Source organism: Chiloscyllium plagiosum, unplaced genomic scaffold (assembly GCF_037043375.1).
Source record: "Chiloscyllium plagiosum isolate Xiang-an unplaced genomic scaffold, Cpla_swu_hap1 HiC_scaffold_4, whole genome shotgun sequence".
NCBI classification, from domain to species: Eukaryota; Metazoa; Chordata; class Chondrichthyes; order Orectolobiformes; family Hemiscylliidae; genus Chiloscyllium; species Chiloscyllium plagiosum.
In genome coordinates, this window is record NW_028270142.1 from 43,491,829 (window position 1) to 43,506,336 (window position 14,508).

General features: G+C 44.3%; 2 protein-coding genes across 5 annotated transcripts in view; one reads left to right on the forward strand and one right to left on the reverse strand.

The window, feature by feature from the left end:
• mrpl13 (mitochondrial ribosomal protein L13) overlaps positions 1 to 9,212 on the reverse strand; it is a 94,502-nt gene extending 85,290 nt beyond the window's left edge. Inside the window, exons 1-2 of one of the 2 annotated variants that reach the window (XM_087986197.1) lie at positions 9,078 to 9,212; positions 1,801 to 1,924 (exon numbers count right to left, since the gene is read on the reverse strand). In XM_087986197.1, the coding sequence (XP_087842323.1) occupies positions 1,801 to 1,924; positions 9,078 to 9,104 (151 nt within the window). In that variant the 5' untranslated portion in view covers positions 9,105 to 9,212. Of the gene's footprint in view, positions 1 to 1,800; positions 1,925 to 8,977; positions 9,013 to 9,077 lie in introns of those variants that run through there. The other variant, XM_087986198.1, reaches the window with a different exon arrangement.
• A 292-nt stretch (positions 9,213 to 9,504) lies between these two features.
• The window catches only part of mtbp (MDM2 binding protein), a 77,937-nt gene continuing 72,933 nt past the window's right edge, over positions 9,505 to 14,508 (forward strand). For 2 of the 3 annotated variants that reach the window (XM_043688680.2, XM_043688681.2), the window contains exon 1: positions 9,508 to 9,882. In XM_043688680.2, coding sequence (XP_043544615.2) covers positions 9,813 to 9,882 — 70 coding nt within the window. In that variant the 5' untranslated portion in view covers positions 9,508 to 9,812. Of the gene's footprint in view, positions 9,883 to 14,508 lie in introns of all 3 variants that reach the window. The other variant, XM_087986199.1, reaches the window with a different exon arrangement.

The window sequence follows — 14,508 nt, forward strand, 5'->3', positions numbered from 1 at the left end:
GAGTGAGGAGGATACAGCATAACGATGAACAGATATCACCTGCAAAAGGAGTGCAACCATGGTTTACACTCAGGGGGAATGGATCTGAATGGGACACTCATTGGAGGGTCAGTGTGGACTTGTTGGGCCAAAGGGCCTGTTTCCACACTGTAGGGATTCTATACATAATTCTATATATAAAGGCAATTGTATATGCTGGATTTCTGAAACAAACACAGAAAATGTTGGAGATATTCAGCAGGCCTGACAGCATCTGTGGAGAGAGAAACAAAACTAGTCTTTGAATCCAGCACGACTCTTCCTCCAAAATGAAGAACTCAATGTTAACTCTGTTTCTCCCTCCATGGAGGCTGCTCGTTCTCGGAGTTTCTTCAGCATTTCCTGTTTGAAACAATGCCACTTATCTGTATATACAGTATGAATAAATATATAGTGAAACTATGAGTAACAGGTGTTAGCCATCTCAAACTGCTCAATTTACAATGTTAGTTTTGTTTAAAATTGGGTGTTAGTAATAGCGGAGATGGGGAGTTCCGAATAAAAATTCCCAACTGTGGAAAATAACAGGATGGGGTATTATGTTCATGAAGCGAGCTGAAATGTTAAAGATGCCTGTCGATATGTTTACTTATCATGTGGCTTGTCCAACAACAATAATTTGCTGGAAAAACCTCACAAATCTCCAAAAGCACCCATTTCTAGTTGTCATTTTGGCCTCTACTCTAATGCAATGAAATGTATCACCATGCAATGCTGTCATGTACAACTATGTTAGCGTGCTGTTTATTGGCCAAGGGTGTGCAGCATGAGGGATTTTCATAGGGGACTGGAAGTATAACAACAGTTGTTGTCTAGTAATAGAGACTGAAAAGAAGAATGAGCTGACGGAGTTTTTCATTTTGCATTCACCAGCACCAACAAAAGAATGCCAGACTCCAAACTATCAAAGAGAAAAAGAGGCTTTAGGGAAAGAACTCCAGAAATTAGCAACGAAAGACATGGCTACCAATGGTCACTATTTAAAATAGGGAGTGCCTAAGAGATCAGAATTAGAGGAATTTGGGATTTTTAGACATTTACAGGTTGGAGGAAGTTACAAAGTTTGGGAGAACAAGACCCAGAAGGAAGTTTAAAACTCATGTGATAAGGGTATAAGGTATTTTTATTGCAGCAAACTTCCAAGTGGAATCATGCTACCATCTAGTGGCAACAGTTAAATATTACACTTAGTTTTTCCACATGATTTCATTTACTGCAGGCCTGGAGTGATCACAGCTTACAAAACAAATAAACTTATTTCTAAAGCATAGCTCTTTATCAACTTTATCTCAACTGAAGAGAGTTTTTGGAAATTAATCCCAGGTTTGAATTTAACCTCATATCACATTTCATGGAGCAGGGGTAATTACTAAATCAGCTGCACTAGATTTTCCCCCAGATTATTTAAGAATTATCGCAGTGCTGCATTTTTGTGTAAAGATTTAATAAATTTACAGCAGGTTTGTGGGGAAAATTGACAAAATGCTTTCATTGTGGCTCATTCAGTGAAGCAATGAACCAAATATCAGCCCTTATTTGGAAATGTTGACCAGCTCCATTAAAGGGTCTCAATATACTGAGGGAGAGTATTTCTCCAAATCTGAGCGTTACCCAAAGAGATTAGCAGGTTTTGTTGCTCTGGATCAGCACTACCTGGATCATTGGCAGTGCAGAATTCCAATTACCCTCGCTGTCAATCAAATCTCAGGTCTTAAATGTAAGATTCCATTCAGGAAGGCTGCAAAGATTTTGTGTACTTACTCAGTGCATGGTAGATAGGCTTATGTTTCCCCTGTAGCCTGACTGAACACATTGTCGCAATCTTTCCAGGTGGCTGCATCTTGGCATCAATCAAATACCAAATTTTTGAAAAGGAAGCCCATTGCTGGAACACAAAGAAAGGAGGAGGTTTCAAGCAGGTAAGATATAATTCACATCATAACAAAATTATTGACCATAATAATGGATGAGATGTTAAACCTGATGAGGTCTCAGCTGAAAGTTGTATCTAGTTCTGGGAACTTTAGGAAAGATATCAAGGCCTTGAAGATTTACTAGAATGCTGTTGGGGATGAGGAACTTCAGTTAAGTTGAGAGACTGAAGTAGCTAGCTTTCATCCGAGAGTGGTGAAGGCTACAAAAATTGGTGGCGTTATTGATGGTTAGGAGAATGAGCTCAGGCTGCTGTCTGATATTGATAAGTTGCCAAATGAGGCAGAGCAATGGCAAATGCCATACTCTCACAAAATGTAAGAAACATCTGGATGAATACTTAAAATGCAGGCAGAGTAGGTTGTGGACTAAGTGCAGGTAAATGTGATTGGTGAGATTTGGTGTTTGATGGTCAGCACAGACACGGTGGGTTAAATGGCCTGTTTTTATGACTTTCTCGAAGGTTACAGGGATTGGAGGATTCAATACAAAAGTTTTGATAGGAGAGATAAGGAAGATGCAGTTCAATGTCAGCGATGTGAGTAATATACAGGTATTTAAGGTGAGTGACAAAAGAACCACAGGGAAAATAATAATAATTTCTACAAAATCATTATGCTCTGGAACACGCTGCCTAAAAGAAAGGCTTGCTTTTCTACACTACATACCACAACCTCAGGATATATCTTTGCAGCTAATACTTGAAATTTAATCACTTTTTTAATTGAGGAATCACTATGCACATAGCAAGATTCCACACAGCATGATCAAGACTAGATAACCTGTATGCTTTGTGTTGGTTGGGATATAAATATTGCCTATGACTTGGGGGAGAACTCTCCTGGTCTTCTTTGGAAGATTTGGCCGTGGTATCTTTTATATCCACCTGCACAGACAAACAGGGCTTTGGGGTTTACCATCTCATCCAGAAGTCTGCACATCCAACACTGGAGGATCAAGCTGGAGTATTGACTCGAGTCCACTCCAGAGACTTGAGCACACTCTGCTGACCCGGAGACGAGAGTTTACACAGTGAGCCACGACTCTCACGTATATAATGGAATCAAATGCAGTGGGAACTTTCAAAAGGAATTAGATATACACATGTAAAGGAAAATAAAAATCAGGGCTAGGTGGAAGATCAGGGAATGGCACTAAATGAATAGCTTTTTCTAAGGATCAGCAATATGGGTTAACTGGCCATCTTCTGTCCTATACCATTTCATAGTTAAATAATGCCATCAATCTCTAGTGCAAATTATGAGTGAAGTACTAACTGAGACAAGCAGTATTGCAGTGAACTAGAAGTACTGCTGCCTGTTGAGAGCTGACTACATTCAGTTGTGGCCATCATCAAATGGTCTACAAAAAGATATCTCCATTGCCATAAAGTAAATAAAACCTACAATTTGCACAAATAAAAGAAATAACTGCGACAACATACTGGAACAACTATCAAAAGTCACAAAGGATACAATTTTAACCCAAACTGAGACCAAATGACAAGGTTATTCATTAATTAAATCTTTATGGGCTTTAATAATTTATTTGCTTTATAGTTTAACATAACTTGCCTTGCAGTGTTTTAGCATATCAAATATATTTCTCTGGTGCAAATCAATCTGAACCTGTTCGAATGGCAAATTGGTGATCATCAAAGTTTTGAAGCTAGTTACATGGCAGAATCAATGATTGAATCATTTGAGGCTAAGTGCATCAGAAAGCCTGTGCATACGTTTTACAAGTGCTGGACCACAGCTCAGCAAGCACACATTGGTGTCAGAGTGCAAAGGTAAGGCTGTAGTATGTGTTCATCTTCAGCCAGAAGTGCCAAATGGATTATCCACCTTGGCCTCCTCCTGGGGTCACCAACATCACGGATGCCAGTTTTCAATCAATTTGAAATTTTGATTCATCCTATGTAATACTGAGAAATGGCTGGATGCATCAGATACTGCAAAAGCTATGGGCCCTGACAACAGTCTGGCAATAGTATTGAAGGCAAGTGCTCCTGAACTAATGGAGTCCCAAAATTAAGCTCTTCCAAAAACCTCAACACTGACATTGACCCAACAATATGGAAAATTGCTCAGGTATGCCCTATGCATTACTTGCTGGACAAATCTAACCTAGGCATTGTACTCTTGATCATCAGTAAAGTGGTGGAAGGTGTCACTGATAGTCTGATCAAGTGGTAAAGCTCACTGACACTCAGTTTGGGATTTGCCCAGGCCACTCAGTTCCTGACTGCATTTATAGCCTTGATCCAAACATAGACAAGACAGCTGAGCTACAGAGAAGAGGTGGGAGGTGATGTCAAGGCCACATTTGATTAAGTATTGTATTAAGGAGTTCTAGCAAAAACAGAGTCAATGCGAATCAGAGAGAACACTGACTGCTGCTTAGAGTCACACATAGCTTAAGGGAAGATGGCTGTTGACCTATCAGGTCCATGATAACACTGGAGGAGTTCCTCAGCGTACTGTCCTAGGCCAATCATCTTTAGGTGCTTCATCAATGACCTTCCCTCCATCATAGCGTAAGGAGTGCAGATGTTTGTTAATAAACGTACAGTGTTCAGCACCATTCACCACTCCTCAGATGCTGAAGCAGACCATGCTCAAATGCAGCAAGAATTCAGGCTTTGGCTGATAACTGGCAAGGAATATTATGCCATAAAAAGGCCAGATCATTACCACTTCCAACGAGAATCTAACCATCACTTATTGAAATTCAAGCAGATTGCAAACATATGAATATGCAAACTAAGAGCAGGAATGGACTATTTAACCCCTTGGGTCTACCCAATCATTCAATAAGATCACTGTTGATGTTTTTGGATTTCGAATTCCACATTTCCATTTATACCCAGTAAGCATTGATTCTCTTGACTGCAATAATCTACTGAAAACTCCACAGATCTGGCAGCATCTGAGGAGAGAGAAACAGAGTTAACGTATCAACTTCTCTATGACTCAAGCATCAGTGTATCTAATTCTGTATAAAAAAAATTAATGATTGTATCACCACTGCCAGTACTAAAATCACCATTCCTAAATCCACCATTATCAACATCTTAGGATTACTATTTACCAGAATTTGTAGCCACATAAATACTGTGACAACGAGAGCAAGTCAGAGGCTAGAAATTCTGCGATGATTAACTCACCTATCTCCCCAATGCCTGCGCACGATCTACAAGGCACAAGTCGGGAGTGTAATGGAATACTTTCTACTTGCCTGGATGAGTGCAGTTCCAACCAAACTCAAAAGCAGGACACTGACCAGGGCAAAGTAGTCACCCAGCTGGAACCTCATCCACCATATTCAAGATTCACTTGCTTCACCACCAATGCACAGTAGCTGCAGGGCTTACCATCTATAAGGTGCACTGTAGGAACTCACCAAAGCTCCTCCAACAGTATCTTTCAAGTCTGTGCCCTCGATCATCCAAGAAGGACAAGGACAGCCGATACATGGAAAACTACTACCTATCCTTCCAAGCCACAAGCCACCCAGACTTGGAACTATATCCTTGTTCTTTCACCTTCTATGAGGAAAAGTCCTGGAATTCCTGTCCTAACCGTATTGTGTGTGTCCCAAAACCCAACACTGCCAACAGTTTAAGAAGGCAGCTCACCATCACCTCCTTCAGGGCAATAAGGGATGGGAAATCAATGTCATCCTCGTTAGTGATGCCAGCATCATACGAACAAATGCAAAAAAAAATTACTGGACAACCAGGCCAATTATCTAAGCAGATAAATATACTAGATCAGTGTTAACTTCACATTCTTCATAGCTGTACAACAAACATGATCAAGTAGCCAGTTACATCTAATTCTGGTTAAAGGACTGTATATAATTTCTTTCCCTGCCAAAGTGCTCTAAAAAACAGGATAAATGTATTTGAATGCTATGTAGGAGTAATCCTACCGATTTCAAAATTTCTGCAGTGCTTCCACGATCAGCCTTCTCCTTATTTATTCTACATTATTCTTTCCAGCAAGTTGCCATTGTTTTAATTTGAAAATGTAAGAACATTACCTTGGTGGATCACACAATGAATGGTAAAGTTTGAAATTCTGAAACAGAACCCACCCCTCGTGAAAGAACCTGCTGAGGCAGAACCTCCCAGCACTGAAATTCTTTCCACAAGTCTCTCTACTTCTCTCACCTTCTTTAAAGCACTGCTAAAAACATCTCTTTTTGATGAAGACTTTATCTGAAGCTCACATAGAAATGAAAGCTCTTGTTATTCTTTTTGCTAAGAGGAGTTCCAGCCTGATTCAGACTCTTATATGACTGATTCATGTCAGAATTCCATCACTGTGAGAAAATACAATATTAACAGGAATGAAATACCCGAAAAATTAAATTGTAATTTCTTTAGTATTTCATTCCTGTTGAGAAAATACCAATGCCAGATCTATTAAGTTTCATTTATTATATCAATTGATTATTGATTTTTAAAAAAAATTAATTCATGGGATGTGAATGTATTACCTATCCCTAGTTGCCTTCAAAGAGATAGTGAGCTGCCTTCTTGAATTCCTGCAGTCCAACAGTGATGTTGAGGGTTGGGGGGGAAAGAGAAATGTTCCAGGATATTGACCCGTTAACACTGAAGCACCCAATAATCACTGCCCTTGTCCTTCTAGATGGAAGTGGTCTTGGCTATGGAATGTGCTGTCTAAAGCGCCTGGGTGAGTTATTGCAGTTCATCTTGTAGACACACTACTACTTCTACTACTGGTGGGAATCGATGCTTGGAATACAGTGCCAATCATGTGAGCTGCTTTGTCCAAGATGATATCAAGTCTCTGGAGTACTGTTGGAGCTGCAGTCATCCAGTCAACTGTAGAGTATTCCATCACATTCCTGCTTGTAGATGGTGGACAGGTTTTGGGGGAAATCAGGTGGTGAGTTACTCACTGCAGTATTCCTAGCCTCTGACTTGCTCTTGTAGTGACCGTATTTACATGGCTAGTCCAGCTGTTTCTAGTCAATGACATCCCCCAGCATGGTGATTGTGGGGGATTCAGTGATATTAACACCAATGGATGTCAAGGGGCAATGTTAGATTCTCTCTTTTTGGAGATGGTCATTATCTGGTAGTTGTATAGCACAAACTTTATTTGCTACCCGTCACCCCAAGTCTGAATATTATACAATCATCAACACAAATCCCCACTTCTGACCTTATGATGGTGGGAAGGTTATTGATGAACTGCTGAAAATGGTTGGGCTCAGGCTACTATCCTGAGGAACTCAGGGCTCTTCTGGTGCAGTTGACTGTCTCTACACTGAGCCAGGAGGCCTGCGTTCACGTTCTACCTGTTCTAGACATGTGCAATAATATCTCTACGCAGATTGTTCGAAACATCTACCCTAAGAAACTCTTTCAGAGATGCTGTAACAATGTCACCCATTTTGGTGCATCTCATCATTTTAATATAAAGATACCTTTACGCTTTGCCGTTGGGCAGCACGGTGGTTAGCACTGCTGCTTCACAGCGCCAGAGACCCAGGTTCAATTCCCACCTCAGGCGACGGACTGTGTGGAGTTTGCACATTCTCCCAGTGTCCGTGGGTTTCCTCCGGTTTCTTCCCACAGTCCAAAAACGTGCAGGTTAAGTGAATTGGCTATGCTAAATTGTCCGTAGTCTTAGGGGCAGGGGTAAATGTAGGGGAATGGGTCTGGGTGGGTTGAGGGTCGGTGTGGACTTGTTGGGCCGAAGGGCCTGTTTCCACACTAAGTAATCTAATCTAAAAAAAATACATTTGCTGTCCATACCTTTCTTCAACTAAGAAAACATTTACTTGACACTATCCAATTTGTCTGAAGAAAAAAAGCAGCGTCTAAAGTTGAATCAACAGTAATTCAAACTCAAGCACATCACTTGTTTATAACCATCCTTTCAGATGGGAACAGTGGTATTAGCTTGTTTTGAGATAGGGAGGGGGTGTTGGACAGAGTGAAGATTGAGCATTTTGTGAATGAATTTGTTTGAGAATGATATCCTTGATGACAGAACATTCAAACCCTTGGCTATCTATGACAGATTGATTCATTGTCTAACTTGGCACATAATAGGATTTGGGAGAGCAAGCATTCCACTTGGAGAAGTAATGATGAACATAGCTCTGAAAGCTAGAAGTGCATGGATGATTAATTTCCAGCAGTACTGGGCTTAGTAACCTTGAAATCAAAGGCTTTCCTTTCAACTTAAGAATAATGAGTAATATCACTGAAGGCAAAGTATCAGTCATTGGGCAATTGGCAATTCTCATCTTTGCATCTGTTCACAGTTCTCTTGGTAATAACAAATATCTCAGTATGAGCAATTCGTGCCAAAACTATATTCCCCCTCCCCAGGAGACTGGGTCTTTGCAGAGTTTAGATCGGAGTATTGCTGGAAAAGCACAGGTCAGGCAGCATCCGAGGAGCAGAAAAATTGACGTTTTGGGCAAAAGCCGTTCATCACGAATAGAAGCAGGAAGCCTCCAGGTGGAGGTGAGGAGAACTTCTTCAAGATAGGCATCTCCTCCTCTCTCGCAAGAATCTCAGTTAGTCTCTCTCTCACTGCAACCCCAGGTCATCCCCTCTGTCCTGAAGCTACTCTTTGCTACCTTCTTCCCAGGCCCCGGCCCCGACCCCTCCATTTATCTCTCCACCCTGGAGGCTTCCTGTCTCTATTCCTGATGAAGGGCTTTTGCCAGAAACGTCTATGCTCGGACGCTGCCTGACCTGCTGTGCTTTTCCAGCACCACTCTGATCTAAACTCTGGTTTCCAGCATCTGCAATCCTCATTTTTGGCTGGGTCTTTCTGGAACCGATTCCAAAAGTGAACTGTTTATCTCTTCACAGATGCTGCATACATCCTACGATCCCAGAAACAGACCACTTTCTCGGAATCACGCTGCTGTTTGTGGGATCTTGCCGTGCTCACACTGAGGGCTGCGCTTTCCCACGTTTCAACAGCGAATACCCTTCAACAAGTACTTTTTTTGTTTGCCAGACCTCCCGAGTTTCCGATCAGTGACAGACAGAGGCCCCTCTTTCCCCGCCGCTGCCGAGCCCGGAAAGTGTCTCCATTTCCCACCTGAGCCGCTTTACTGAAACTCGACATCTTGTCGGTACGGCGCGCAAACCCTTCCGGTGAGGAACCCCCTTCGCCTGATATTTAACCCAACGGCTTTGACTTCCACAGCGCAGCGGAATCCCCAGACCAGACTGGCGTTGTGAAACCCAGAGGAATGTCAAGGGAACGGCTTTTTATAAAACTCCAAGTTTAAAAAAAAATAAAATAAATGTATGGCGTGTCCGGAAACAGTTGCGGTGGGTCCCGTTTCTAGTCGGACCCTTTATGGGGTGACGCACTTCCTGGAAACGGGGAGAGCGCGCGCAGTTTGTCTGCGGAGGAGGGAAAAAAAATTCAGATAAATACACACACACACACACACACACACATATATATATATATATATATATATAATATAACGGCGGAGGGAGTGAGGGAATATACAGAAAACGGGGAGAATAAGAGAAAACAGACAGAGGGAGGGTGAGAACGCGCGGATGGAGAGAGACGGTTAGACCAACAGGGAGGGAGCCCTGGGCACCGGTCAGTCAACCCCCTCACCCTCACCCACACCCTCACCCACACCCATCCCCCAACCCACACCCATCCCCTAACCCGGCATCAGGAAGTCTGTGGGGCCGCCGATTTGTAGAGGCAGTGCCCTGGAGAAGCTCAAAATGAGAAAACACACACCAGCCGACTTTTAATGAGCTCGTCTGTTCTTCGTACGGTGATCTGTTCTTATCAAACCTTGCAATGGACCGATATGTGTTGTTAGTGATTTGGAATTATAGAGGTGACCAAGGTCAAGGTGAAGAGTTTTCTGGTAAGTGTGGCATTCATAAGTTGTTCAGTTGCATCCTCTGAAATGTTAATTTTGACTTCACTGCATTGCACAACAGATTCCGAACCAGAATGATAGGGAGAGGGGATAGGGCAGTGTTACAGGAGTACTTGACAGAGGACTCGAGAAGATAGATAATAACAGTTTATATCGTTCAGTTATGAAGCGAATCTTTATTAGAGTATAGAGGCAGTAGAAGTGTACTTAAGAAGGAAATTAGGAGGGCAAAAAGGGAACATGAGATAGCTTTAGTAGCTAGGGTTAGGATAATCAAAGGGGGTTTTACAAATAGATTAAAGGACAAATGGGTAACAAGGTAGAGAATAAGGCCACTCAAAAATCAACAAGACAGCCTATGTGTGGAGGTGCAGGAGATGGGGAAATAATCAGTGTTTACTGTGGAGAAGGACACGGAAGATATAGAATGTGGGGAAATAGACAGTGACATCTTGAAAAATGTCCATAAATACTGAGGGAGGTGGGGTGGGTGGTGGTGCTGGATGTCTTGGAACGCACAAAAGTCAATAAATCCCCAGAACCTGATCAGGTGTACGCCCTAACTCTGTGGGAAGCTAGGGAAGTGATTGGGCCCCTTTCTGAAATATGTATATCATCGATTGTCACAAGTGAGGTGCCAAAAGACTTGAGGTTGGATAACATGGTGTCACTATTTAAGAAGAGTGGTAAGGACAAGTCAGGGAACTCTAGATCAGTGAGCCTGACATCGGTAGTGGCCGAGTTGTTGGAGGATATCTTGAGGGACAGGATTTACATTTAATTGGAATGGTAAGGACTTTTAGAATAGTCAGCATGGCTTTGTGTGTGGGAAATAATGTTTCATGAACTTAGTTTTTTGAAGAAGTAATAAAGAGGATTGATGAGTGGATGTGATCTGTATGGACGTCATTAGGCATTCGACAAGGTTCACCATGGGAGACTGGTTAGCAAGGTTAGGTCTCATGGAATACAGGGAGAAGTAGCCATTTGAATACAGAACTGCCTCGAAGATCGAAGACAGAGGGTGTTGGTGAAGGGTTGCCTTTCAGACCGGATGCCTGTGACCAGTGATGTGCCACAAGGATTGGTGCTGGGTCCACTATTTTTTGTCATTTATAAAAATGATTTGGATGTGAACATAAGAAGTACAGTTAGTAAGTTGCAGATGACATTAAAATTGGAGATGTAGTTACCTTGGAGTACGATGGGATCTTGATCAGATGGGCTGAGGGGTGGTAGATGGAATTTAGTTTAGATAAATGTGAGGTGCTGGATTTTGGAAAAGCAAATCAGAACAAGATTTATACACTTAGTGGTAAGGTCCTGGGGAGTGTTGCTGAACAAAGACCTTGGAATGCAGGTTCATTGTTTCTTGAAAGTAGAGTCGCAGGTAGATAGAATAGTGAAGGTGGCATTTGGTATGCTTTCCTTTATTGGTCAGAGTATTGATTATAGGAGTTGGGAGTTCATGCTGTGGCTGTACAGGACATTGGTTAGGCCACTTTTTGAATACCGTGTGCAGTTCTGGTCTACTTCCTATCAGAAAGATGTTGTGAAACTTGAAAGGGTTCAGAAAAGATTTACAAGCATGTTGCTAGGGTTGGAGGGTTTGAACTATAGGGAGAGGCTAAATAGGCTGGGGCTGTTTTCCCTGGAGAGTAGGAGGTTAAGTGGTGACCTTATGGAGGTTTGTAAAATCATGAGGGGCATGGATAGGGTAAATAGATAACCTGTCGACCCCCCTCCCCCACTCCAACCTCTCACCCTCACAACGCGCAGCCCTCCAATCACTCTGCTCCAATCCTGACCTCACCATCAAGCCAGCGGACAAAGGGGGCGCAGTGGTAGTCTGGCGCACTGACCTCTACATCGCTGAAGCCAAACGCCAACTCGAGGACACCTCTTCCTACCGCCCCCTTGACCATGACCCCACCCCCCCATCACCAAACCATCATCTCCCAGACCATACAGAACCCCATCACCTCAGGAGATCTCCCACCCACAGCTTCCAACCTCATAGTCCGGGAACCCCGCACTGCCCGGTTCTACCTCCTTCCCAAGATCCACAAGCCTGACCACCCTGGCCGACCCATTGTCTCAGCATGCTCCTGCCCCACTGAACTCATCTCTACCTACCTCGACACTGTCCTATCCCCCCTAGTCCAGGAACTCCCCACATACGTTCGAGACACTACCCTCGCCCTCCACCTCCTCCAAGACTTCCGTTTCCCCGGCCCCCAACGCCTCATCTTCACCATGGATATCCAATCCCTCTACACCTCCATCCGCCATGACCAGGGCCTCCAAGCCCTCCGTTTTTTCCTCTCCAGACATTCCCAACAGTACCCCTCCACCGACACTCTCATTCGTTTGGCCGAACTGGTCCTCACCCTTAACAATTTCTCCTTTGAATCCTCCCACTTCTTCCAGACCAAAGGGGTAGCCATGGGCACACGTATGGGCCCCAGCTATGCCTGTCTCTTTGTTGGCTACGTAGAGCAGTTGATCTTCCGTAATTACACCGGCACTACTCCCCACCTCTTCCTCCGCTACATTGATGACTGCATTGGCGCCACCTCGTGCTCCCGCGAGGAGGTTGAGCAATTCATCAACTTCACCAACACATACCACCCTGACCTTAAATTTACCTGGACCATCTCTGACACCTCCCTCCCCTTCCTGGACCTCTCCATCTCCATCAGTGACGACCGACTTGACACTGACATTTTCTACAAACCCACCGACTCCCACAGCTACCTGGATTACACCTCTTCCCACCCTACCTCTTGCAAAAATGCCATCCCGTATTCCCAATTCCTCCGCCTCCGCCGTATCTGCTCCCAGGAGGAGCAGTTCCACCATAGAACACACCAGATGGCCTCCTTCTTTAGAGACCGCAATTTCCCTTCCCACGTAGTTAAAGATGCCCTCCAACGCATCTCATCCACATCCTGCACCTCCGCCCTCAGACCCAACCCCTCCAACCGCAACAAGGACAGAACGCCCCTGGTGCTCACCTTCCACCCTACCAACCTTCGCATAAACCAAATCATCCGCCGACATTTCCGCCACCTCCAAACAGACCCCACCACCAGGGATATATTTCCCTCCCCACCCCTCTCCGCCTTCCGCAAAGACCGTTCCCTCCGTGACTACCTGGTCAGGTCCATGCCCCCCTACGACCCACCCTCCCATCCTGGCACTTGCCCCTGCCACCGCAGGAACTGTAAAACCTGTGCCCACACCTCCTCCCTCACCTCCATCCAAGGCCCTAAAGGAGCCTTCCACATCCATCAAAGTTTTACCTGCACATCCACCAATATCATTTATTGTATCCGTTGCTCCCGATGCGGTCTCCTCTACATTGGGGAGTCTGGGCGCCTCCTAGCAGAGCGCTTTAGGGAACATCTCTGAGACACCCGCACCAATCAACCAAATCGCCCCGTGGCTCAACATTTCAACTCCCCCTCCCACTCTGCCGAGGATATGGAGGTGCTGGGCCTCCTCCACCGCCGCTCCCTCACCACCAGACGCCTGGAGGAAGAACGCCTCATCTTCCGCCTCGGAACACTTCAACCCCAGGGCATCAATGTGGATTTCAACAGTTTCCTCATTTCCCCTTCCCCCATCTCATCCTAGTTTCTAACCTCCAGCAACTCGATCCCCTGACTTGTCCAACCTGCCCAGCTCCTTTTCCACCTATCCACTCCACCCTCTCCTCCCTGACCTATCACCTTCATCTCCTTCCCCACTGACCTATTGTACTCTATGCTACTCTCTCCCCACCCCACCCTCCTCTAGCTTATCTCTCCACGCTTCAGGCTCTCTGCCTTTATTCCTGATGAAGGGCTTTTGCCCGAAACGTCGATTTTGCCTGTCCTCGGATGCTGCCTGAATTGCTGTGCTCTTCCAGCACCACTGATCCAGAATCTGGTTTCCAGCATCTGCAGTCATTGTTTTTACCTAAATAGATAAAGTCTTTTCCCTGTGGTGGGGGAGCCCAGACCTCGAGAGCATAAGTTTAATATGAGAGAGGAAAGATTTAAAAGAGACCTAAGGGGCAACGTTCTCACACAAAGGGTGGTGTGTGTACGGAATGTGCTGCCAGAGGAAGTGATGGAAGTACAATTGCAATATTTAAAAGGCACCTGGATGGCAATATGAATAGGAAGGGTTTAGAGGGGTATGGGCCAAGTGCTGGTAAATGGGACTAGATTAGGTTAGGATAAATGGTTGGCATGGACGAGTTGGACCGAAGGATCTGTTTCTGTGCTGTACATCTCTCTGACTCTAACAGAAACCTTAACACTGGGATCAAAGCTTGTTTTGCTGAGTTACAAAACACCTTCAAGCTTTACTGCAGATTGTAGTATTTATATTAAAGTTACAATTCCCACATTCAATATCTAGTCTTTTCCCTGGGGCGGGGGAGTCCAGAACTAGAGGGCATAGGTTTAGGGTGAGAGGGGAAAGATATAAAAGAGACCTAAGGGGCAACATTTTCACGCAGAGGGTGGTACGTGTATGGAATGAGCTGCCAGAGGAAGTGGTGGAGGCTGGTACAATTGCAGCATTTAAGAGGCATTTGGATGGGTATATTAGTAGGAAGCG